The sequence below is a fragment of the Gopherus evgoodei genome, chromosome 9, assembly GCF_007399415.2.
Source record: "Gopherus evgoodei ecotype Sinaloan lineage chromosome 9, rGopEvg1_v1.p, whole genome shotgun sequence".
Lineage (NCBI taxonomy): Eukaryota > Metazoa > Chordata > Testudines > Testudinidae > Gopherus > Gopherus evgoodei.
The window spans coordinates 72,141,312-72,160,692 of record NC_044330.1 but is presented as its reverse complement, the minus strand read 5'-3'; the positions used below and the strand labels follow the sequence as shown (position 1 = coordinate 72,160,692).

Sequence of the window (19,381 nt, the reverse complement as noted above, 5' to 3'; positions counted from 1 at the left end):
TCTACTTAATAGATACAATCCAAAGTTACAACTTTGACATTATTGGGAGTAGATCTTTGTTTTTAAAAGAGGTCTTCTCTTCTGACTAGTAAGTGGCTGTTTTATCTGACTGTCTGGTTGTGTCTTCATCTTTGCTATGAGACTCCAAACTTGTACACATGTGAAGTCTACACAGAGTTAAATGCTTGCTTACTTGAAAGCAGGTTTGATTTCTGGCCCCCATCACAGAATAATATTTTACCATTGGGGGGGTTGCTTTTAAAATCCTGAAAGTAAGGAGATTTAGAGTTAACTCTCACATTTATGCCAAGGCAAACATTATGAAACCAAGGAATTGCAGTTTTAATAGTCTGTAGCTTCTAATACACTGGATATGATGCACTTAATAAGCAGATATTTCTGTCCAGTTAGTGAGGGGACACCCATAATCTGAATCTGATCTCATTCTAGTTCTGAACACCCATTTCATGTTTCAGTGCAGGTATTTATTAATTTTTTAAAATTCCTCCGTAAACACGAGATCAGCCACATGATTACAATGCATAATATATCCAGATAATTTTCCTGCATATTATTTAAAGCATAAAAAGTCCAATTGATATCCAGAGTAGAAATGTCATTCTTTTCAATAAGATTTTATAATACAGTAGCATATTCTGGAACTAACACACTGTAACATTACTGTGAAAACTGCTGATAGAGTGATGCTTTTTATGTAAGATGAACACATATCTGCATTACTCTTCTTACTCAGTATCTCTTTATGTAAAATAGCTGCACATGGTATGTTTGCCCCACGGTGGTCTACTTAAATTGCACTGTGCAACTCTTCTTTTTTTTTAATTGATATTTTTATAACAAAAAGCAGTTGATCATATAAAAACATGATCAGATAAAACATAACAGTCAAGATGTTCAGCCATCATTTTGCTGCGGCGGGACTCGGGGCCAGGTGTTTTTCAAGTGATTGTCCACATGGATTCCACTCTTGGTGCACATGCATCCTGGTGTGCAAGATCACATTATTTTTGAATAGCGCTATCTATTGTGGCTGCACCCAGGTCCTTGGGAGGCTTGCAGCCGCAGTAGTTGACTGTGTTAAGGGTGGAGCAATGTCAGCTGCATCCCAGTTCCTCGTTACTCCCATGGCTGTGAGATGGAACCCTGTGGTATCCACCTCTCTTCACCTACTGATAGATTAGTTGAAGTTTACTTGCTAGTAAGTTAATTAGTTGTTAGTTACTTGCCTAAGTTTAATTCAACCAGTTGATTTATAAAAGTTATGGGCAAGATATGGTTCCTGCCTCTGTACCTAGAACCAAAATTGTCGACATTATGTCTCCAGGATTTGAGATTGATCAGACCTGAGATCCATCTGTTCCTGTATGCTTGGCATGTCTTTTATATCTAGAAGGACATGTTCCTGAGCATTGCTCAATATGCAAATCTTTTTCAAAGCACAGACTGAAGGAAAGAAACTACTTCACACAACCTGTGGAACTCATTGCCAGGGGATGTAAAACTATAACTGGATCAAAAAAATGAATTAGATAAGTTCAAGGAGGATAGGTCCATCTATGGCTATTAGCCAAGATGATCAGGGATGCAACCCCACACTCTGGTGTCCCTTGGCATCTGAATGCCAGGTGCTGGAACTGGATGACAAGAGATGGATCACTTGATGATCGCCTTGTTCTGTTCATTCCCTTTGAAGCATCTGTCATTGGCCACAGTCAGAAGACAGGATACTGGGCTGGATGGACCATCGGTCTGACCCAGTATGGCTATTCTTGTGTTCTTAAAAGGTAGACTGCAGATGCATCTTTTAGAAACATCAAATAGACATTTTAAGATCCCAATATGCAACTGCAGAGACCTTCACCTAGTCAGTAACACTTCTCTCATGCCCTGGTTATCTCTGATGTCACCCAGAGCTCACGTTACACTTAAAGGTCACACTTTTGCTCTGGTATTGACCCAAAAAAGTGGCTGTAAAAATCACCACTTCACATACCAAGGTAGATACAAATCTTCCTCCCCTGTGAGGAAAATAAAAATCTTCCCCCAATGCTCTAACATTCCAAAGCGTCAAGGCAGAGCTGCAGAAATTGGCACTGTGCCACCTTCTTTCCCTTCCCCTCAGTAGCACACAGTTGGCATACCTCTTTTTGGCACTGAGTGTCCTGGTGCCAGATAGCTGTACCTGTTGTGACTGCACTGAGAATGCCTACACTGAGCACATCAAAGCTGGTGTCACTGATGGACTTGTTGGCATGGATGCAGGATAACACTGAGACAGTTCCCAGCAGAGGCTGATTCAGCCAGGGGACTGGTACTGGCATCTTTAGCCTTGGACAGATGAAGAGAGGTAATAAGTAACTATTGCCCTTAATAGGCAGAGGACACTGGACCAAATCACTCCCATGAAAGAAGAATACAGCTTCTTCAGAGGAACAGAACATATTTGCTAAACCAAGGATTGGCAACCTTTCAGAAGTAGTGTGCCGGGTCTTCATTTATTCACTCTAATTTAAGGTTTCGTGTGCCAGTAACACATTTTAATGTTTTTAGAAGGTCTCTTTCTGTAAGTCTATAATATATAACTAAACTATTGTTTATGTAAAGTAAATACGTTTTAAAAAATGTTTAAGAAGCTTAATTTAAAATTAAATTAAAATGCATAGCCCGCCAGACCGGTGGTCAGGACCCGGGCAGTACGAGTGCCACTGAAAATCAGCTTGCCTGCCACCTTTGGTATGCATACCATAGGTTGCCTACCCCTGTGCTGGACTCTCACCCATCTTCACCCTGGATAACCCTGGAAATGGGGCGGACAATTTAAGCAAGAACTCCTAAGAGGAACTCTCAAGTCTTCTGGGTCTGGCCTCTAGACCAGATGCAAGTTTCTGTACAGCGGTCCATCAGTTGATCTTCAAGTAGGAGACCTTTTTACTCATCTCAAGGCATTGTATACTGACTGCTAATCACCAAAAGTGGAATCTGTGTATTCAATTGTTCAAAGAGAGAATTCTTTCTTACCTTACAGAAACTGTTCTTCTTCAAAATGTGTTGTCCAAATGGATCCAACAACCTGCTAATTTTGAATCCTTCCATATGGAATTCTTCATTGGTGAAGGAGGGAAGAAGTGGTCGAGGCCACTCACCCTTATCCCCTCAGCTGCATTGGTTTTAAAGGCTCCCAGAGCACACTGAACACTGTTATTAAAAAATCTGATTTTGTGTGCATGGGACACATGCACATCAAGAGTGAAAGCTGTGTGGACAATATACCCCCAAGAACCAAAATTGCTGTAATATAAGTAACTGTGTTTTCTTAAACACCATCTTCTTTTATATTGGAACTGCAAACACTTATGCATTAATCAGTCAGACTGTTATACTGATGTGGTCTCAATTTTAATGCTATCTTAACATAGTTTTTGTCTGAGATGTTGAAGGGGTGCTCACTGTTCTGAATGCTATTGTTTTAGGCTGTATTCCTAGTCCCTTTTTATAAACTGTAAAAGCAACTAATTAAAAAAAGAGAGAGAGAGAAAATGTCAACCCAAAGGGTAAAATATAAAATCTTATTTAATGGTATTAGGGCTGCCAAACATATTGTAGTAGTAACATTTAATGGTGTTCCGTAATTGAGTGAATGAACACGTGAACAAGTGTATTAGTTAACATGCAGCTGCTAATTTCCAAAAGCCATGTGTGCTTGCAGATTTTTGTACCAACTACAGTACTAGAGTAACCTCCTGCCCGTCTCTTAATTAGGTCTCTGAACCATTACAACATGTTTGTGTGTGTTCCTTGTGATTACTACCATTAGTCTTGTTTAATATATTTTAAACTTCTGGAACATTTTGACTAATGTCATTGTTACGTCTTCATATGCTAAACAGGTGCAAAATTGAAATAGTTCTTTCTGTGGGATATATTAGTTCACACCTGTAGGTATCACTGAAGATACATGCTTTACAGCTGTACATGCAGTACATAACATATAAGAATGGAATGGAAAACAATCTCTTACAGCAGGTTGCATCAGCTTTTTTTCCTCCAGCTTTGATAAACAAATACATTATTACTCATAAAATAGAACATAACACCAAATGAAAACAAAATCTTGATTGCTTACTAACATGTTTAATTTAGACTCTCATTTTGTTGTTCTGGAAAGAGTTGTTGCTAGCCTTTCCCAACACCTGAACCTTTTAATTTTCTTCGATTTGAGTCACATTATCTCTCCCTTTGTGGTTGAGGCAGAGAGTGAAGAGAAGCAAAGAATAAAACAGTAGGAGGCACTGATGTGCAGAAGTTGAAATATGGTTCTTTTCGTCTTTTAGTGAATAGTATTAATTAAGAAAAGTTCCATTCATCCCAATTTAGGGAAATCTATCTTGAAAGCAATCTCCCCCACCAAACAAATAAATATATATATAATACACACACATTGTTTTTCCATTTAAAATTAATTTCATACTACCCTCCTTTGTTCAGTTTTTGATGAATAGGTTTCAGGTTAAGTAAATATTATATTCACTTCCTTCAATCCAGTATCCCTTTTGGAAGATATATTTGTAAATTACAAAAACAGTAAGTATAAAATTTTAACACAAACACTGCTTCAGAATGAATTTAGGATTCTAAATAACACAAACATTTAATGTACTGGAAACCGCGAGATAAGGGTCTGACACAGATTTTATAAATCACTTCCTCTTTCTCATTTAACATATTAATCAATACTCTACATGAGTACGAATAAGAAATCAAAGTGTATAGCAACCTTTTCTCTGACACAATAAATCTGATTTCAGCCTTTTAGTGTGTGTGTGTATTGTGACAAAGTTCCTCCTCTGTCTTGGCGGATCCTGCGCTTATTGGTGTATTTGTTCACCTCAGCGATTCACCATGTGGGTCAAGGAACAGCCCAGAGACCTTCACCTCTGGTAGAACCTACAGTCCAGGGTTCCAGCCCAGGGCCCTGTGGACTGCAGCTGTCTAGAGTGACTCCTGGAATAGCTGTGCGACAGCTACAACTCCTTGGGCTACTTCCCCATGGCCTCCTCCCAACACCTTCTTTATCCTCACCACAGGACCTTTCTACTGGTGTCTGATAATGCTTGTACTTTTCAATCCTCCAGCAATATGCGTTCCCACTCTCAGCTTCTAGTGCCTCTTGCTCCCAGCTCCTCCCATGCACACTACAAACTGAAGTGAGGTCCGTTTTAAACTCAGGTGCCCTGATTAGCCAGCCTGTCCTAATTAATTCTAGCAGATTCTTCTTAATTGGCTCCAGGGGTCCCAAGTAGCCTGCCTACCTTATTCGTTCCAGCAAGTTCCTGCTTGTTCTGGAACTGCCCCTGTTACCTTACCCAGGGAGAAGGGATCTGTTTAATCTGGGACTAATATATCTGTATTTTCTGTATCCATCTGGTCTGACTGTGTCACATATTCCCCCCACCCTCTGCTCAACACCACGGGGTTGGGCAACTTGGGACGTCAGGCAGTGTACCCGTGACAAGCCATCTGCATTGCCACCCAGCTCAGTGTTCTATGGTGAATTGAAAAGGCTGGAGGGACAGGAACCATCTGGTTACCCTTGTGTTCTTCTCTTTATTTCGCTGCATCCACTGGAGGGGTGCATGGTCAGTCACAAGGGTAAACCATCGACCCAGAAGGTAATAACATAGTGTTTCCATTGCCCATTTCACAGCAAGGCACGCACTCTCAACCACGGGATACTTCTCCTTTCTCGAGAGGAGTTTTCTGCTGAGGTAGAGGATTGGGTGTTCTGCGTATCTGACCATCTGTGATAGGACAGCTCCCAATCCTACTTCAGATGCATCTGTTTGTAAGATGAATTCTTTGTTGAAGTCTGGGGCTATAAGCACGGGTTTACTGCAAAGGGCTGTCTGTAGATCTGTGAATGCGTTCTTTACAGCATCAGTCCACTTCACCATGACTGGACCCCGAGCTTTTACCAGGTCTGTCAGGGGACTCGCTCTGGTAGCAAAATGGGGAATAAATTGCCGGTAGTACCCCACCCCACCCAGGAATGCCTGGACTTACTTTTTCCAATTTGGCCAGGACCAATTTTGGATAGCCTCTAGTTTGTTTATTTGTGGCTTGACCATGCCCCTTCCTACAATGTAGCCAAGATATTTAGCCTCAGCTAGCTCTATAGCACATTTGGCTGCGTTGGCTGTGAGGCCGGCCTATCTTAGTGTGTCCAGAACCGCTTCCACCTTTTTCAAATGGGTCTCCCAGTCAGGGATATTGATAATTATGTCATCCAGGTATGCAGCTGCATAACCGTTATGGGGCTGCAGAAGCTTCTCCATGAGATGCGGAAGGTGGCAGGTGCCCCATGCAGTCCAAAAGGAAGAACAGTATATTGAAACAGACCCTCTGGTGTAGATAATGCCATCTTTTCTTTTGCATCTTTGTCAAGAGGAATCTGCCAGTATCCCGTTAAATCCAGGGTTGTCAAAAATTAGGCCTTGTCCAGGCAGTCAATGAGTTCATCAATGCGGGGTGTGGATATCTCGTTCAGCCGGCGAAAGTCATTACAAAATCTAGTGGTGCCATTGGGTTTGGGCACTAGCACAATTGGACTTGACCATTGGCTGTGGGACTCTTCAATGACTCCCGGCTCCAACACCCTTTTTATCTCCGTCTTGATTTCCTCCCTTTTTGCCGCTGGGACCCGGTATGGCCTTAAAGTTACCTTTGTCCCAGGGTCTGTGATAACGTGGTGATATGCTTCGGTGGTCCGGCCTGGTTTGATTGAAAACATGTCCTGGTATCAGTTGATCATCTCAGTTACCTCCTTCTTCTGGTTCGGTATCAGATCAGTGGATATTCTGATCTGCTCCTGCAGGATATTTCCCTGGATAGGGGTCTCTTGGGCCACTACATATGTCCCTTGCTGGTGAGAAGGCTTTAAGAGGTTAATGTTATAAATCTATTCTTGTTTTCAGTGTCCTGGCTGCTACACCTTGTAGATTACTTCCCCCACAGGTTCAACCACCTCATAGGGCCCCTGACTTGGGCCAAAAGCTTGCTTTCTGCCATAGGTACCAACACCATCACCCGATCCCCTGGTTGGAACTGTCAGACTTTTGCCTTGTTATGGTAATGGGTTTGCTGGGCCTCCTGTGCCTTTTCCAAATGTTCCCACACAATAAGGGTGACCCGAGATATCCAGTCTCACATCTGCAATACATATTCTATTATATTTATCATCTCATTGGGTTCCTCTTCCCAGATCTCTTTGGCAATATCTAATATGCCACGGAGGTGATGCCCGTATAATAACTGGAAGGAGGAAAACTGAGTTGAGGCCTAAGGTATCTTCCGGATAGCGAACATAAGGTAAGGTAGTAGGGTGTCCCAGTCCTTCCCATCCCGACTTACGCATTTTTTATCATAGCCTTGAGGGTTCAGTTAAACCTTTCTATCAACCCATCAATCTGCGGACGATAGACTGAAGTTCTCAGGGTATGTATATGGAGCAGCGTACAGAAGTCCTTCATTAGCTTCGACACAAATGGGGTTCATTGGTCTGTTAATATCTCCTTCCGTAGCCCCACTTGGGAAAAGATCCCCACCAACTCTTTGGCTATCGTTTTAGAGGCTGTGTTCCACAGGAGGGGCAGCTTCTGGGTAGTGAGTAGCATAGTCTAAAACAGCAATTATATATTGGTGGCCCTGAGCCATTTTCTCCAGGGATCCCACTAGGTCCATGGCTATTCGCTTGAAGGAGACCTTTATGATGGGACAGGGTACTAAAGGTGTCCTCTAGTGGGGATGGGGACTGTGCAGCTGACACTGGGCAGGAGGCACAGTATCTCCACACTTCTTCGTGCACCCCAGGCCAGAAGAACTATCATAGAACCCATGCCAGGGTCTTCTCTACCCCCAAATGCCCCTCAAAAAGATGAATATGGGGAAGACTTAATACAGTGTTCTGGTGTTTTTGAGGTACTAGGATCTGCTGTACCTTCTGCCTCTGTACTGGTGCAACCCGGTAAAAGAGATTCTTCTTCATTATGAAGGATGGTCCTGGTCCCTGGGTTTTCCCTTCCACGGGGACTCCATCTATTTCTGTTACCTCCTTCCTAATGTTGTCCTACTTTAGGTCTTCTGCCTGGGTCTTTCCAAAATTTCATCTCCCGGGGCTAATCTGCTCGAGATCTAGGGGCCCAGTTTCTGTTGCCTCTACTGGTTCTGAGGCGTTAGGGTGTGGGTCAGACTCGGGTGTTTCTCCCTCCTGAACGGCCTCCTTTTCAGCAGCTTAGCTCTGCCTACCTATAAGAGCAACATTCTGGCTTTGGGTCAGTATTTGGGTTCCAAGGCCTTAGCTGCCCTTCTTTTCTTTTTCTTCTTTCTACCCTGTCTGGGAGTGGGGAACAAATCTAGGGATATTTCAGAGAGGATTGGGGGTTGACAGTCTACTGTGGATGACTCACTAATTTCAGGGTTCCCATCTTTCTCCAATCTCCCTACTGGGAGTAAGTCTCCAAACCCTGGGAAGTCCCTTCCTATGAGCACCGGGTATGGGATTTTAGGGAGTACACCTGCTGCTACCTCAACAGTGTTCCTTGGATCTCGATTTGTACTGGGATGGTGGGGTAGTAACTGACCGTCCCATGGACGCATGTTATCCCCATATGTTTAGCCTGCAGCAGCTGATTACGCTTCACGAGCTTCCCTGAGAGAAGTGTGATAGCACTCCTCAAATCAGCCAGTGCCGTGGTCTCTACCCTATTTAGTTTCACTGGTCTGGTTTACATATGTGGGGTTAGTGAGACCCCCACAAGGTGGATTAGGGAGAATGGGTCTGCTCAGTTCCCCAGTTTACATTGCATAGGCTCCTTGGTATTGGGACACTGTGCAGCTATGTGTCCCCACTCCCTGCAGGCATAACATCTGTATGGAGCCCTAGGCGTTCCCCGGTCTCTTGGTTTGGGCAATCTGACATCACAATCTTCTTCCCCATCAGTGCTCCTACTCTGTGGTCTCTGGTGGGCCTTCAGCCCCTCACTTTTTCCACCTGGGCCCTCCTGGTAGCCCAGTCACTTGAGCGCTAGGGCTTGGTGCTGCTAGTTTAACCCCAGGTGCCTCTTCCTTAACTGGTCGGGTCAGCTCTCTCGCTGTCCTTCGCCTCTCTACCAGTGCGACAACCTCATCATAGGTGGAGGGTTCATTCTGGCTTACCCAGGTGTGAAGGTTTGGCGTTGGTCCCCTCGTGTATCGGTCGATGACCAGAACCTCTATTATCTCTTCCGGACTCAATTCGCAACCACCTTCGTGCGAGATGGAGGAGGTCATACAATTGGGACTGTGGGCTTTTGTCTTCCTGATACCTCCACTCATGATACTGCTGGGCCTGCACTGCAGTTGTTACCCCAGATCTGGCCAGGATCTCTGCTTTCAGCTGGGGGTAGTCTGCTGCAGCCTCTTCAGGCAGATCATGGTAAGCCTTCTGGGCCTCCCCACACAGGAACGGGGCGAGGATGCCAGACCACTGATCTCGAGGCCAGGCCTCCCGTAGTGCTGTCCTCTCAAAGGCCAGAAGGTATGCCTCTACATCATCCTCTCGTGTCATTTTCTGCAGCCAGTGGCTGGCCCGTGTGATCTGCGTCTCATGATGACTGCGGTTCAGCTCTGTCAGGGTCTTTACTTGGTTTACCAGTTCCCGCAACATAGCATGGTCCTGAGCTGCCTAGTCTATCAACAGGCGATTAGTCTCTTGCTGCAGCTGCACTGCCTCCTGTTGGGTGGCTGCCTGGACACAGGTAGCCTCCTACTGGGCAGCCCTGGCTTGTATCGGTGCCCGCAGTATGTCATCCATTGTGATGAAAAAAATAAACCCTCTCTCTCTCTCTCTCTCTCTCTCTCTCTCTCTCTCTCTTTTTAATAATCAGCCTCCTTCTTCCACTGTGCTGTGTACACCAAATCCCACCCCTGACGCTAGTCGTGACAAAGTTCCTCCTCTATCTTGGTGGGTCCTGCGCTTATTGGCGGATTTGTTTGCCTCAGAGGTTCACCATGTGGGTCAGGGAACAGCCCAGAGACCTCCCCCTCTAGTAGAATCCACAGTCCAGGTCAATTCCTCCTGTATCTGATCAGGGATTGGGAGGTTTGGGGGGACCTGGGCCCGCTCTCTACTCCAGGTTCCAGCCCAGGGCCCTGTGGACTGCAGCTGTCTAGAGTGCCTCCTGGAAAAGCTGTGTGATGGCTACTTCCCCATGCCCTCCTCCCAGCACCTTCTTTATCCTCACCACAGGACCTTTCTACTGGTGTCTGATAATACTTGTACTCTTCAATCCTCCAGCACCTCTTGCTCCCAGCTCCTCGCATGCACACTACAAACTGAAGTGAGGTCCTTTTTATACTCGGGTGCCCTGATTAGCCAGCCTGTCCTAATGAATTCTAGCAGTTTCTTCTTAATTGGCTCCAGGTGTCCTAATTAGCCTGCCTGCCATAATTGGTTCCAGCAAGTTCCTGCTTGTTCTAGAACTGCCCCTGTTACCTTATCCAGGGATCTACTTAATCTGGGACTAATATATCTGCCTTCTAACACTCTCCTGTATCCATCTGGCCTGACCTTGTCACAATATATATAATTAAATATATCTCTGCACTGCAGCTCGTTGAGTCTAAAGACATCTACCTTCCTAAGTATTATATTTTAACATTCGTATACACATTTTATATGCATTTCAGCTATTGTGTGTATGTACATACACAAGCACACATGTAAAGATTTGCATTAAAGTAATGGCTGTTGCAGAAAACATTGTCAAAATATTCGCTATGCTCTGAAAATATGGGAATTGTAAGACAAATGTGAAATTGCCTTTGTTGAAATGTGTGACCTTGCTGTTGTTTCATGAATTGAGTTTAATTCAGATACATGTTTGTTTACAGGTTGCATATATGGTCCACACTAAATACTGTGTTAAGCTGAATTAAACAATGCATGTTAGTTTAATATCTGTTACAGACATTTCTTAATCACAAAATAAAAAAAAAAAGTAGTATATCCATGATCAAAGTGAAGGTTCCTACATGATTTTTTTATTTGTGCTTATCAGAGTATATGCATGGGATTTCAAGAGCTTGCTTATTATGTGATCGCTCCTTTTTTCCATCAAAAGGAAGCTAGATATGCACTACTTCCTAATATCTTCCATTTATGCAAATGATCTAGTTTCTATGGGGATGTTGTAAGAAGAACAAAAGAGGAAAGTGGTCTACAGAACTGAATGGGAAAGATGTCTGTAAAACTGTCTCTATTAGGGCAGTCTGTACTCTGAAAAAGTTTGATAATCTCTGAATTTTATTGTCATCCATTTGTAGATTTTTCATTTTTAAATTAAATGTGAGGTGTCAAGATGCCATGTTAAAGGGTATTCAGTAGGATTTTCAATTAAAATTAGGCTTATTTGCTTTGCAGTCCACCTAGAATAGAGAATCATTCATTTATATATTTCCCTGTTAATTTACATTTTCTTCAAGATCACTGACATACATACATCCTATGTATTGTATTGCAGATGCAAATATGGTTACACTTCTTAAACTCACTTAGCACACACCTATTGGCGTATAATTCAACATATATGTTAAAGTTGCTATGGCAACATGAGCAACTATTAATCAATGTAACTAGTAATGAAATATAATTAATTCCTGAGTGACACATCCTATTAATGCACAATATATTGCCTCAATGAAGGGAGAGGAGGAGGAGAGAATGCAAATAGCAATGGCGGCAGAAGACTTAATAATATTCTTATCTCCAGTACTTTAAGTAGTGTGTACATGTGTGGATACACACACATTCAAATAAGTGTGTGTGTGTTTTTTTTTAAACCTACAGATTTCTTTCAAATATAAGGTGTAATGGTATAAATAATAGAGATGAATGGAAATAATACCAGGTTGCAATCTCTAGGTTTTTGATTAACCTTTAGCTGTTACTGTATTAATCATTCAGTGTTACTTTGTTAAACTGCATTTTAATCTTGTTTACATATAGCAGCTAAACACCTTGTCGTGTTGCATGTACCTACTGGGATGTAAATTAATAGGGGAGTGCTGTAACCACAAACATTCCAAAAGGACAGTTTTACTAAACAAGACTAGGGAAAGGATCATAACCAAGTTTATTTTATTTATGCTGATATCCACGCATCAGTGCAAAACTAATGAATTTTTAACACAATACTATGTTAAATATTTGACTTGTGAGAAATAAGAAAACTTAGTGGAAATATGTTATTTAGTCAAGTAATTACTACTAACCTGGGTTGTTTGTTTTAATAATTATTGAAAACTTGGAATGACTGCCTGTTATAAACAGATAGCTAAGGGTTAATGTCTCTTTCACCTGGAAAGAAGTAATCTGAACCACCTGACCAGAGGACCAATTAGGAAACAAGACTTTCTCAAATCTGGGTGGAGGGTTTGTAGTGTGTGAGTCCTTTGTCTTGAATTTATCTCTCTCGGCTATGGGAGGACTTTTGTTTCCTGCGTTCTAATCTTTTGTTTTCAAGTTGTAAGTACAAAATATAGTAAGGCAGTAAGGTTTTTATTGGTTTTCTTTTGTATTTACATGAATATAGTTGCTGGTGTGCTTTGAATTGTATTCTTTTTGAATAAGGCTGTTTATTTAATATTTTTTTAAGAAATTGACCCTGTATTTGTCACCTTAATACAGAGAGACCATTTGTATGTATTTTTTTTTATAAAGCTTTTTTTTAAGACCTGTTGGAGTTTTTTTTTAGTGGGGAACTTCAGGGAATTGGGTCTGCAGCTCACCAGGGAATTGGTGGGAGGAAGAAGTCAGGGGGAGGGTCTGTGTGTGTTAGATTTACTAGCCTGATTTTGCATTCCCTCTGGGTAAAGAGGAAAGTGCTTTTGTTTCCAGGACTGAAATTACAGAGGGTGGACTCCCTCTGCTTAGTTTCACGGAGGTTGCTTCTGTGTATCTCTCCAGGAGCACCTGGAGGGGGGAAGGGAAAAGATTTATTTCCCTTTGTTGTGAGACTCAAGGGTTTGGGTCTTGGGGTCCCCAGGGAAGGGTTTCGGGGGGACCAGAGTGCCCCAAAACACTCTAATTTTTGGGGTGATGGCAGCAGTACCAGGTCCAAGCTGGTAACTAAGCTTGGAGGTTTTCATGCTAACCCCCATATTTTGGACGCTAAGGTCCAAATCTGGGACTAGGTTATATGACACTGCCTCCATGCATCTGACGAAGTGGATTCTAGCCCACAAAAGCTTATGACCAAATAAATTTGTTAGTCTCTAAGGTGCCATAAGGACTCCTCATTGTTTTTGCTGATATAGACTAACACAGCTACCACTCTGAAACCTGCCTTACCACAGTACTTTTACTAGCCACAGATCCATGCTACTGTTTAAATGTTGAAATTTGCATGGATATTGACTGTTAAATTACTGTCTGAGGAGTAAATATTTGTCATTACTTTCCCAAGAGAGCTCTCCCAAAATCACCTGTGCATAATGTATATTACCATATAATAAACAGGGGCAAATGCGATCAGTGGCTGAGACAATTTGCAAATATTGATCAAGACATGTCGGCAAAGGAACAACAGAATCAATTTAAACAGCAAGCAGCAACTTTCTTAATTTAACAATAGATGAGGGGTGCTTTATGCTAGCCCCTTCTCTTGTACCACCATTTAATTGGATCTCGTGTGGAGTTACAGGGCTCCAACCGTATAACCAGTGATTCAGGGTAGACCCTTTTCAGCCTATCTCTAGCCCTCCACCTGTGAGGGAGGTAGCCAAGGGAACCTCTGTCTGTGAAGTGTAAAGGTCTACCCTTCTTCCTACTGGCAAAAGATCTACCAGCCAAATTCCGGGTCTCATTTAACTCTGGGATCTGACTCTTTTTATTTTCACTGGACATTCGCTGCAAGTTATGATGAACAAAACATTTGTACATTATCTCTTAATAATACAATTCCTGTTCTTTTTCCTTTTAATCTAACTGCTCCACAATGCTGCAAACAATGTGCACGCACGTGCACACACACACATCTGCTCCCAACACTCCCCCCCCCAAAACAAACAACAACAAAAAATCCAACATATAACACACCCCATCAGATTTTCACCAATTTGGCCCAACTGGAAAAAAAAATCCTTCCTGATCCTGAAAACAGGTAATTATGACATTTTGCAAATGCAGGTCCATATGACTTTGCTACAGGAAGGGAAGCAGTGGGAAACGGGGCAGTTATTGAGACAAGATTGTCCCCCAGACACTGGGGAAGGCTTTCAATTGAATGGAGATAGCCAATAGAATGTGATAGCAATAAAAGTCTATTGGTGACTGATACTTGTAAAATTTAATCCTGCTTTTGATATCATTATATACTAACTGAATTGTTAATCCTTCAGATATGAACACTTGCATAACTTTTAAACATGGCAGTAGGCCATTGCTATTGCGTTCAATGGACCTACTCTGTCATGTAAAGTTACATATGTGCAGAAGTGTTTGCAGGATCAGATCCTAGGTGACAATTACTCATTTTTGATTTGTGTCCTTCATTTATGTCTCCGAAGGCATCAAAGTTCTAATCTCAAATGGACAAATATCTGTGTCATCATTTTTAAAGATGAGCTACAAAAGGGTACAGGCTAGGTTAAATGATTTTTTGCGGTTGAGTCCTAGTTTTTCTTTTTTTTTTTTTGGCTCTTGGAAGAGGTGTGGTGTTCACTCCCATGTTACAGTTGAGGGAGGTGAAGTGTTTCATTTTTGACAGAAACCTGGTTTCTTCCAAACATTCGTTGGTCAAAAAGTATAAACAAATGAAGAGTAAGTTGTTCCCAGAATGACTAAATGTGCCTTCTCTTTTCTGTTGCTCGGCTGTCATCCTTGTGTGTTTTGTAATAAGATAATTTCATTAGTTTGGTATTTATTATTGTCTTCCAGACGAATAAAAATATGAATTTTTCTAAAGTTGAAACTACTGACTTATACAGACCACCTTTAAGCATCTTAAAAAGCAAATCTACAAACCCTTTTTTCCCTTTCTGCATTACCTCTGAGGACCTTCAGATATAAAGAAATTCATATGTGTACATTTGCTTGATAGAATTTAAGATTAATTTAATAGATACCTGTGACATTTGCATGAAAAATATTTAATATGTCCAGTTATGCAAAAAAACTGTTCATGTGTACATGCTTAAAATATAAAGTGTATTAGTATATATCATTTTATAAGTTCCAAATATAAAACTTTCAATTAGATAAACAAATTTATTAATCCAAAACCTAGAATATTCATAATAGTTCTGATTTGATTTTATGCATTGTAGCAACATATTCATAATTTTGATTACATTATTAAAAATGAAAATGAATGCCTACAGTTATACCACTTGGAGAGTATTGTCATTAGATCTGGGATTTGACTTATGAATTCTTGGAAGGGAAACCTTCAAGATCCTACAGGAAATGGTGGTTCTTCAGCAGATGGCTCTCATCTTCTTTGAGCTGTATCAAATCACTGGAGAGTTTGTTGTTGAATGTGCTGGATTTTGAAATGAAGAAAAACTGAGAAAAGAACCACTTTCTGTGATTTTAGTGTTTTTGCAAGAGCAGGAGTATACAACAGGGTGTCCTGTCAAATTTCAGTTTGTAAATTCTATATGTCCTGTCTACTGCTTTATAATTTTGTTTCCTTGCCATTGTGATTATGAGAATATCAGAGGGCTGGTCTACACTGGGGGTGGTGGTTTGGGGCGGGGGGTTGATGTAAAATACGCAACTTCAGTTACGAGAATAGCGTAGCTGAAGTCGCCGTATCTTATTTTGACTTACCTCCCATCCTCATGGCGTGTGATCGACGGCCATGGCTCCCCCTTCGACTCTGCTTCCGCCTCTCGCCCTGGTGGAGTTCCAAAGTCAATGGGAGCATGGCAGGGATCGATTAATCATGCCAAAATCAGCGGGTAGTGTGGACGTACCCATATTGTGAGCTAGCATGTTTCTTTTCCCTTGAACTGAAGAAAAAATTGAAAAGTTTATTTTTTTTCCCCCTCTAAGGTAGCATTAGTGTTTTAAATGAAGTTGTATCTGTAAAAAATTTAAAACTATTATTGGTGAATTAGAAACTCATATGTACACATTTATTTTACAGCTAAAAAGGCAGTGGATGATACAGAAGAAAAGAAAGTAGTTCTGCCAAAGAAACGAGTTAAAGAATTAAGAATCTTGGATGGAAAAACAGCACAGAATCTGTGTAAGTAGTATTAAATCATTTATCTGATAAGCAGAAAAATGAGCTTGCAAATCAGCTTTGACTGGTTGTTGTGTTAATTCCCCTTTCCCCTTTTATCTTGTCATTTTCAGTCTACAGGGAAAATAATAAAATGAAATAAACATTTATTTTCCTCATGCTGCTGCAGCTGTTCTTCAGAATCCAGTTCCTTATTCATCTGCTTGTTGCTGAGCTCTGGACAAATAATGCATTCTACTGCATGAAACACATGTAGCAAAATGGTTTTGAAGATTCCCCAAACTCATGCAGTGGGGAAGTGGCAGCATGACTGCATTCTCTCAACAAGCCTCCAGTCATTTCGAGGCCCTTCTGTGGGTCCAGGCATAGGTTCTTAGGAGGAAAAAGAGCGTAAAAGAAGTAGCTACTTCATATGGCTTTCTCTTCAGATCTAGGCACATTTCCAGTCAAAACTCACTCAGGATTTACCGCTCCTCAGCGTCAGTAGACCATGTTCTTCTTTGAGTGATTGTATTCCACTGAGGATTATGCACACACCCAATGCACCCTGGCAGTCTGCATATGCACCCTGTGCCACATCATGGTTTCGCCCAAGGCAATAAAGGGCGCAACAGGTCACCGGCGACTCCAGTTCCTTCTCACCCCTACGTGATCTGAATCAGAGTTTCTACTCCAAAAGTTTACAAAAATATCCTTAGTACTGTTTATAGTTTAGATTTATTGTTTGTTCTGTATTTTCTGTTTAATTGCCCCCTTTTTCGTAGCAGATTTAGAAATTGGGATACCACTTATATGGTGTTTTCCGCCAAACTATTCCCTTGTCCCCTTTACTCCCAGTACCCAGGACTGAGTACTGAATTATGCTAAAGATCGTGGGGTTCAAAACCTGCACTTCCTGCTCCTGCTCATTTTCCATCAGTGATGAGCACCAGCACTTTTTATACTGCTTGGGGGAAGCCCATATTGTAGACACATGCAGTATCTTCCTCTCCTTTCCTGACCGTACTCAAGAGAACCAGACTCCCTATCTCAGAAAAGACTTTATGGGGGATGCCATGGGACTGACATTGGATCATGACTGGTGAACCCCCCTGTATATCAGCCTGAACAGGTGAAGAGTTCTCCCCCTACCACAGAACCCCCATCATGTTCTGCCAGTACCAGTGCTAAGAACTGCATGATGGGGCATAGTCATGAACCAAGGAAGCATGCACGTATTAAGCATAGCAGTTAGTTTTCCTCCAAGTCTATGAAGGATTCAGCACTGACCATGAATTCCAGTCTCGTTCCTTATCTCACGAGACTGAGAAATGGGAGCACTGATAGCCAGATCTGCCCGTGTCAATCACAGATCCTGCCATTCCATCTGCTCCAGCTACACTGATTTCCCGAGCACTGTCGGTCTCCAGATAGATGCAATTCCCTGTACTAGCTTCTCCAGTGGAACAGATACCATTGACCCCTGGGAGATCGGAAGAGCCCTGAGTGCCCATGAATTGTTTGCGCTGGAAGGACTACTGTCTCCATGATCCCCAACCTTATCACTAGTTTGAAGGGACCCTTCAACCGCTATGTTTCTTTTGCCTTCTATTTCAGTAGTTCCTACCGTACCACCATTTGGCGAAAATTCTGACTTCTCTGATTCAGATGATATGGATGTCTGACACTGTCCATATCTCTCGTTTTGGAAGCATGACTTCCAGAATCTTCCAGTGGCACCATGGTAGTTCCCCTCCTTGCCTTAGCCACATAGTTGGCATCTGGCACTGTGTTCCCAGGCTATGCAGCAGCAGGTCAACTGGGTCATGGCCCCAGTATTCATGCTCTGAAAGATCCCGCTAGGTTCAGGAGAATTTCTCCACATTGCCACTACAGTGCTTGTCTAATAGTCGCTCCAACATAGGGTTGGTTGATGCACTGGTTAGCCCAACTTCACCGGTATCCCTCATCTTCTCCAGACACAGCCACTTCTTCAATCCCCTCCTCTATGCTGGAGAACTATCGCCAATTCCAAGAATTGCTGCGGAGAATAACCAAAGTCCAAGAGATGTCCTTAGAGGACGTACAAGACAGTCAGCACTGGCTGCTTCACATCTTGCACAGTTCAGACCAGTGAGGTTGGTTCTACCAACCAATGATGCCATCCTCCAACTGGCACACACTGGTGTACCCCAGCCACACATGCACCCATCCCGTAATGGGCTGAGAAGTAATAGTATGTCCTTACCAAAGGACCAGTGTTCCTGTTCTCTCATCCTCTATCAAACTCATTGGTCATCCAGGTGACTTCATAGTGTTCCATGCTACAACACCTCCGCTCCACCCTCACGACTCTGCAATCGCAAACATTTTTGACTGATTACGAACTCAAGTGAGGGATTTTTTCGCATCCCACAACAATAACAGATGCACCCATTATTGTTCAAAGGGAGAAATTGGAGCTTCATAATTTATGAAATTGGAGCTCAGTCTCAGGGGCAAGCCCTAATCATAAATTGGTCGGACTGCACAAACTGTGCCCCTCCACACCTCCTCCCAGCTCCTCCTATCGTGAGTAGTCCACAAGATCAGATGAGAGAAAGCAGCAACCATCCTGATCGCCTCCTTCTGGCCTTGCCAATTCTGGCTTCCATTTCTCCTCTGAATGTTGAAGCACCTTCCACTCACACTTTGGATGTTCCCAGAGCACTTGACCCAATGGTAGATTCAGACACCCCAACCTGCACACCCTTCGACTGATGGCTTGGTTTTTGGGTGGCTCCCTCCACTAGCTCAGGAGTACTCTCTGACCATGTAAGATGATGTCCTTTCAAGCAGCAGGAAAGATTCCACAAGATGCTCATATCGAGCCAAATGGGTGCATTTCACCTCCTGGACTACACAACAGGGCCTTATCCCCGAAGCGATGGGCATCCCACTACTCTTGGAGTGTTTCTTCTTTCTGAAGGACTCGGGACTGGCCCTCAGTTCCATAAAGCTGCCATTAATGCTTTTCACCTGCTGGTAGACAGCCATTCAATTTTTACCCCACCCCTACCTGTATGGTTCTGTAAGGCCCTTCTGCGAAAACCATCAGA

At 42.5% G+C, this 19,381-nt stretch overlaps 1 protein-coding gene across 12 annotated transcripts in view; it reads left to right on the top strand.

Moving 5' to 3' along the window:
- Positions 1–19,381, top strand: part of DIAPH2 (diaphanous related formin 2) — an 867,723-nt gene that overhangs the window by 329,270 nt on the left and 519,072 nt on the right. For all 12 annotated transcript variants that reach the window (XM_030576660.1, XM_030576662.1, XM_030576661.1 and 9 more), the window contains one exon: positions 16,206–16,307. In XM_030576660.1, coding sequence (XP_030432520.1) covers positions 16,206–16,307 — 102 coding nt within the window. The remainder of the gene's footprint in view (positions 1–16,205; positions 16,308–19,381) is intronic.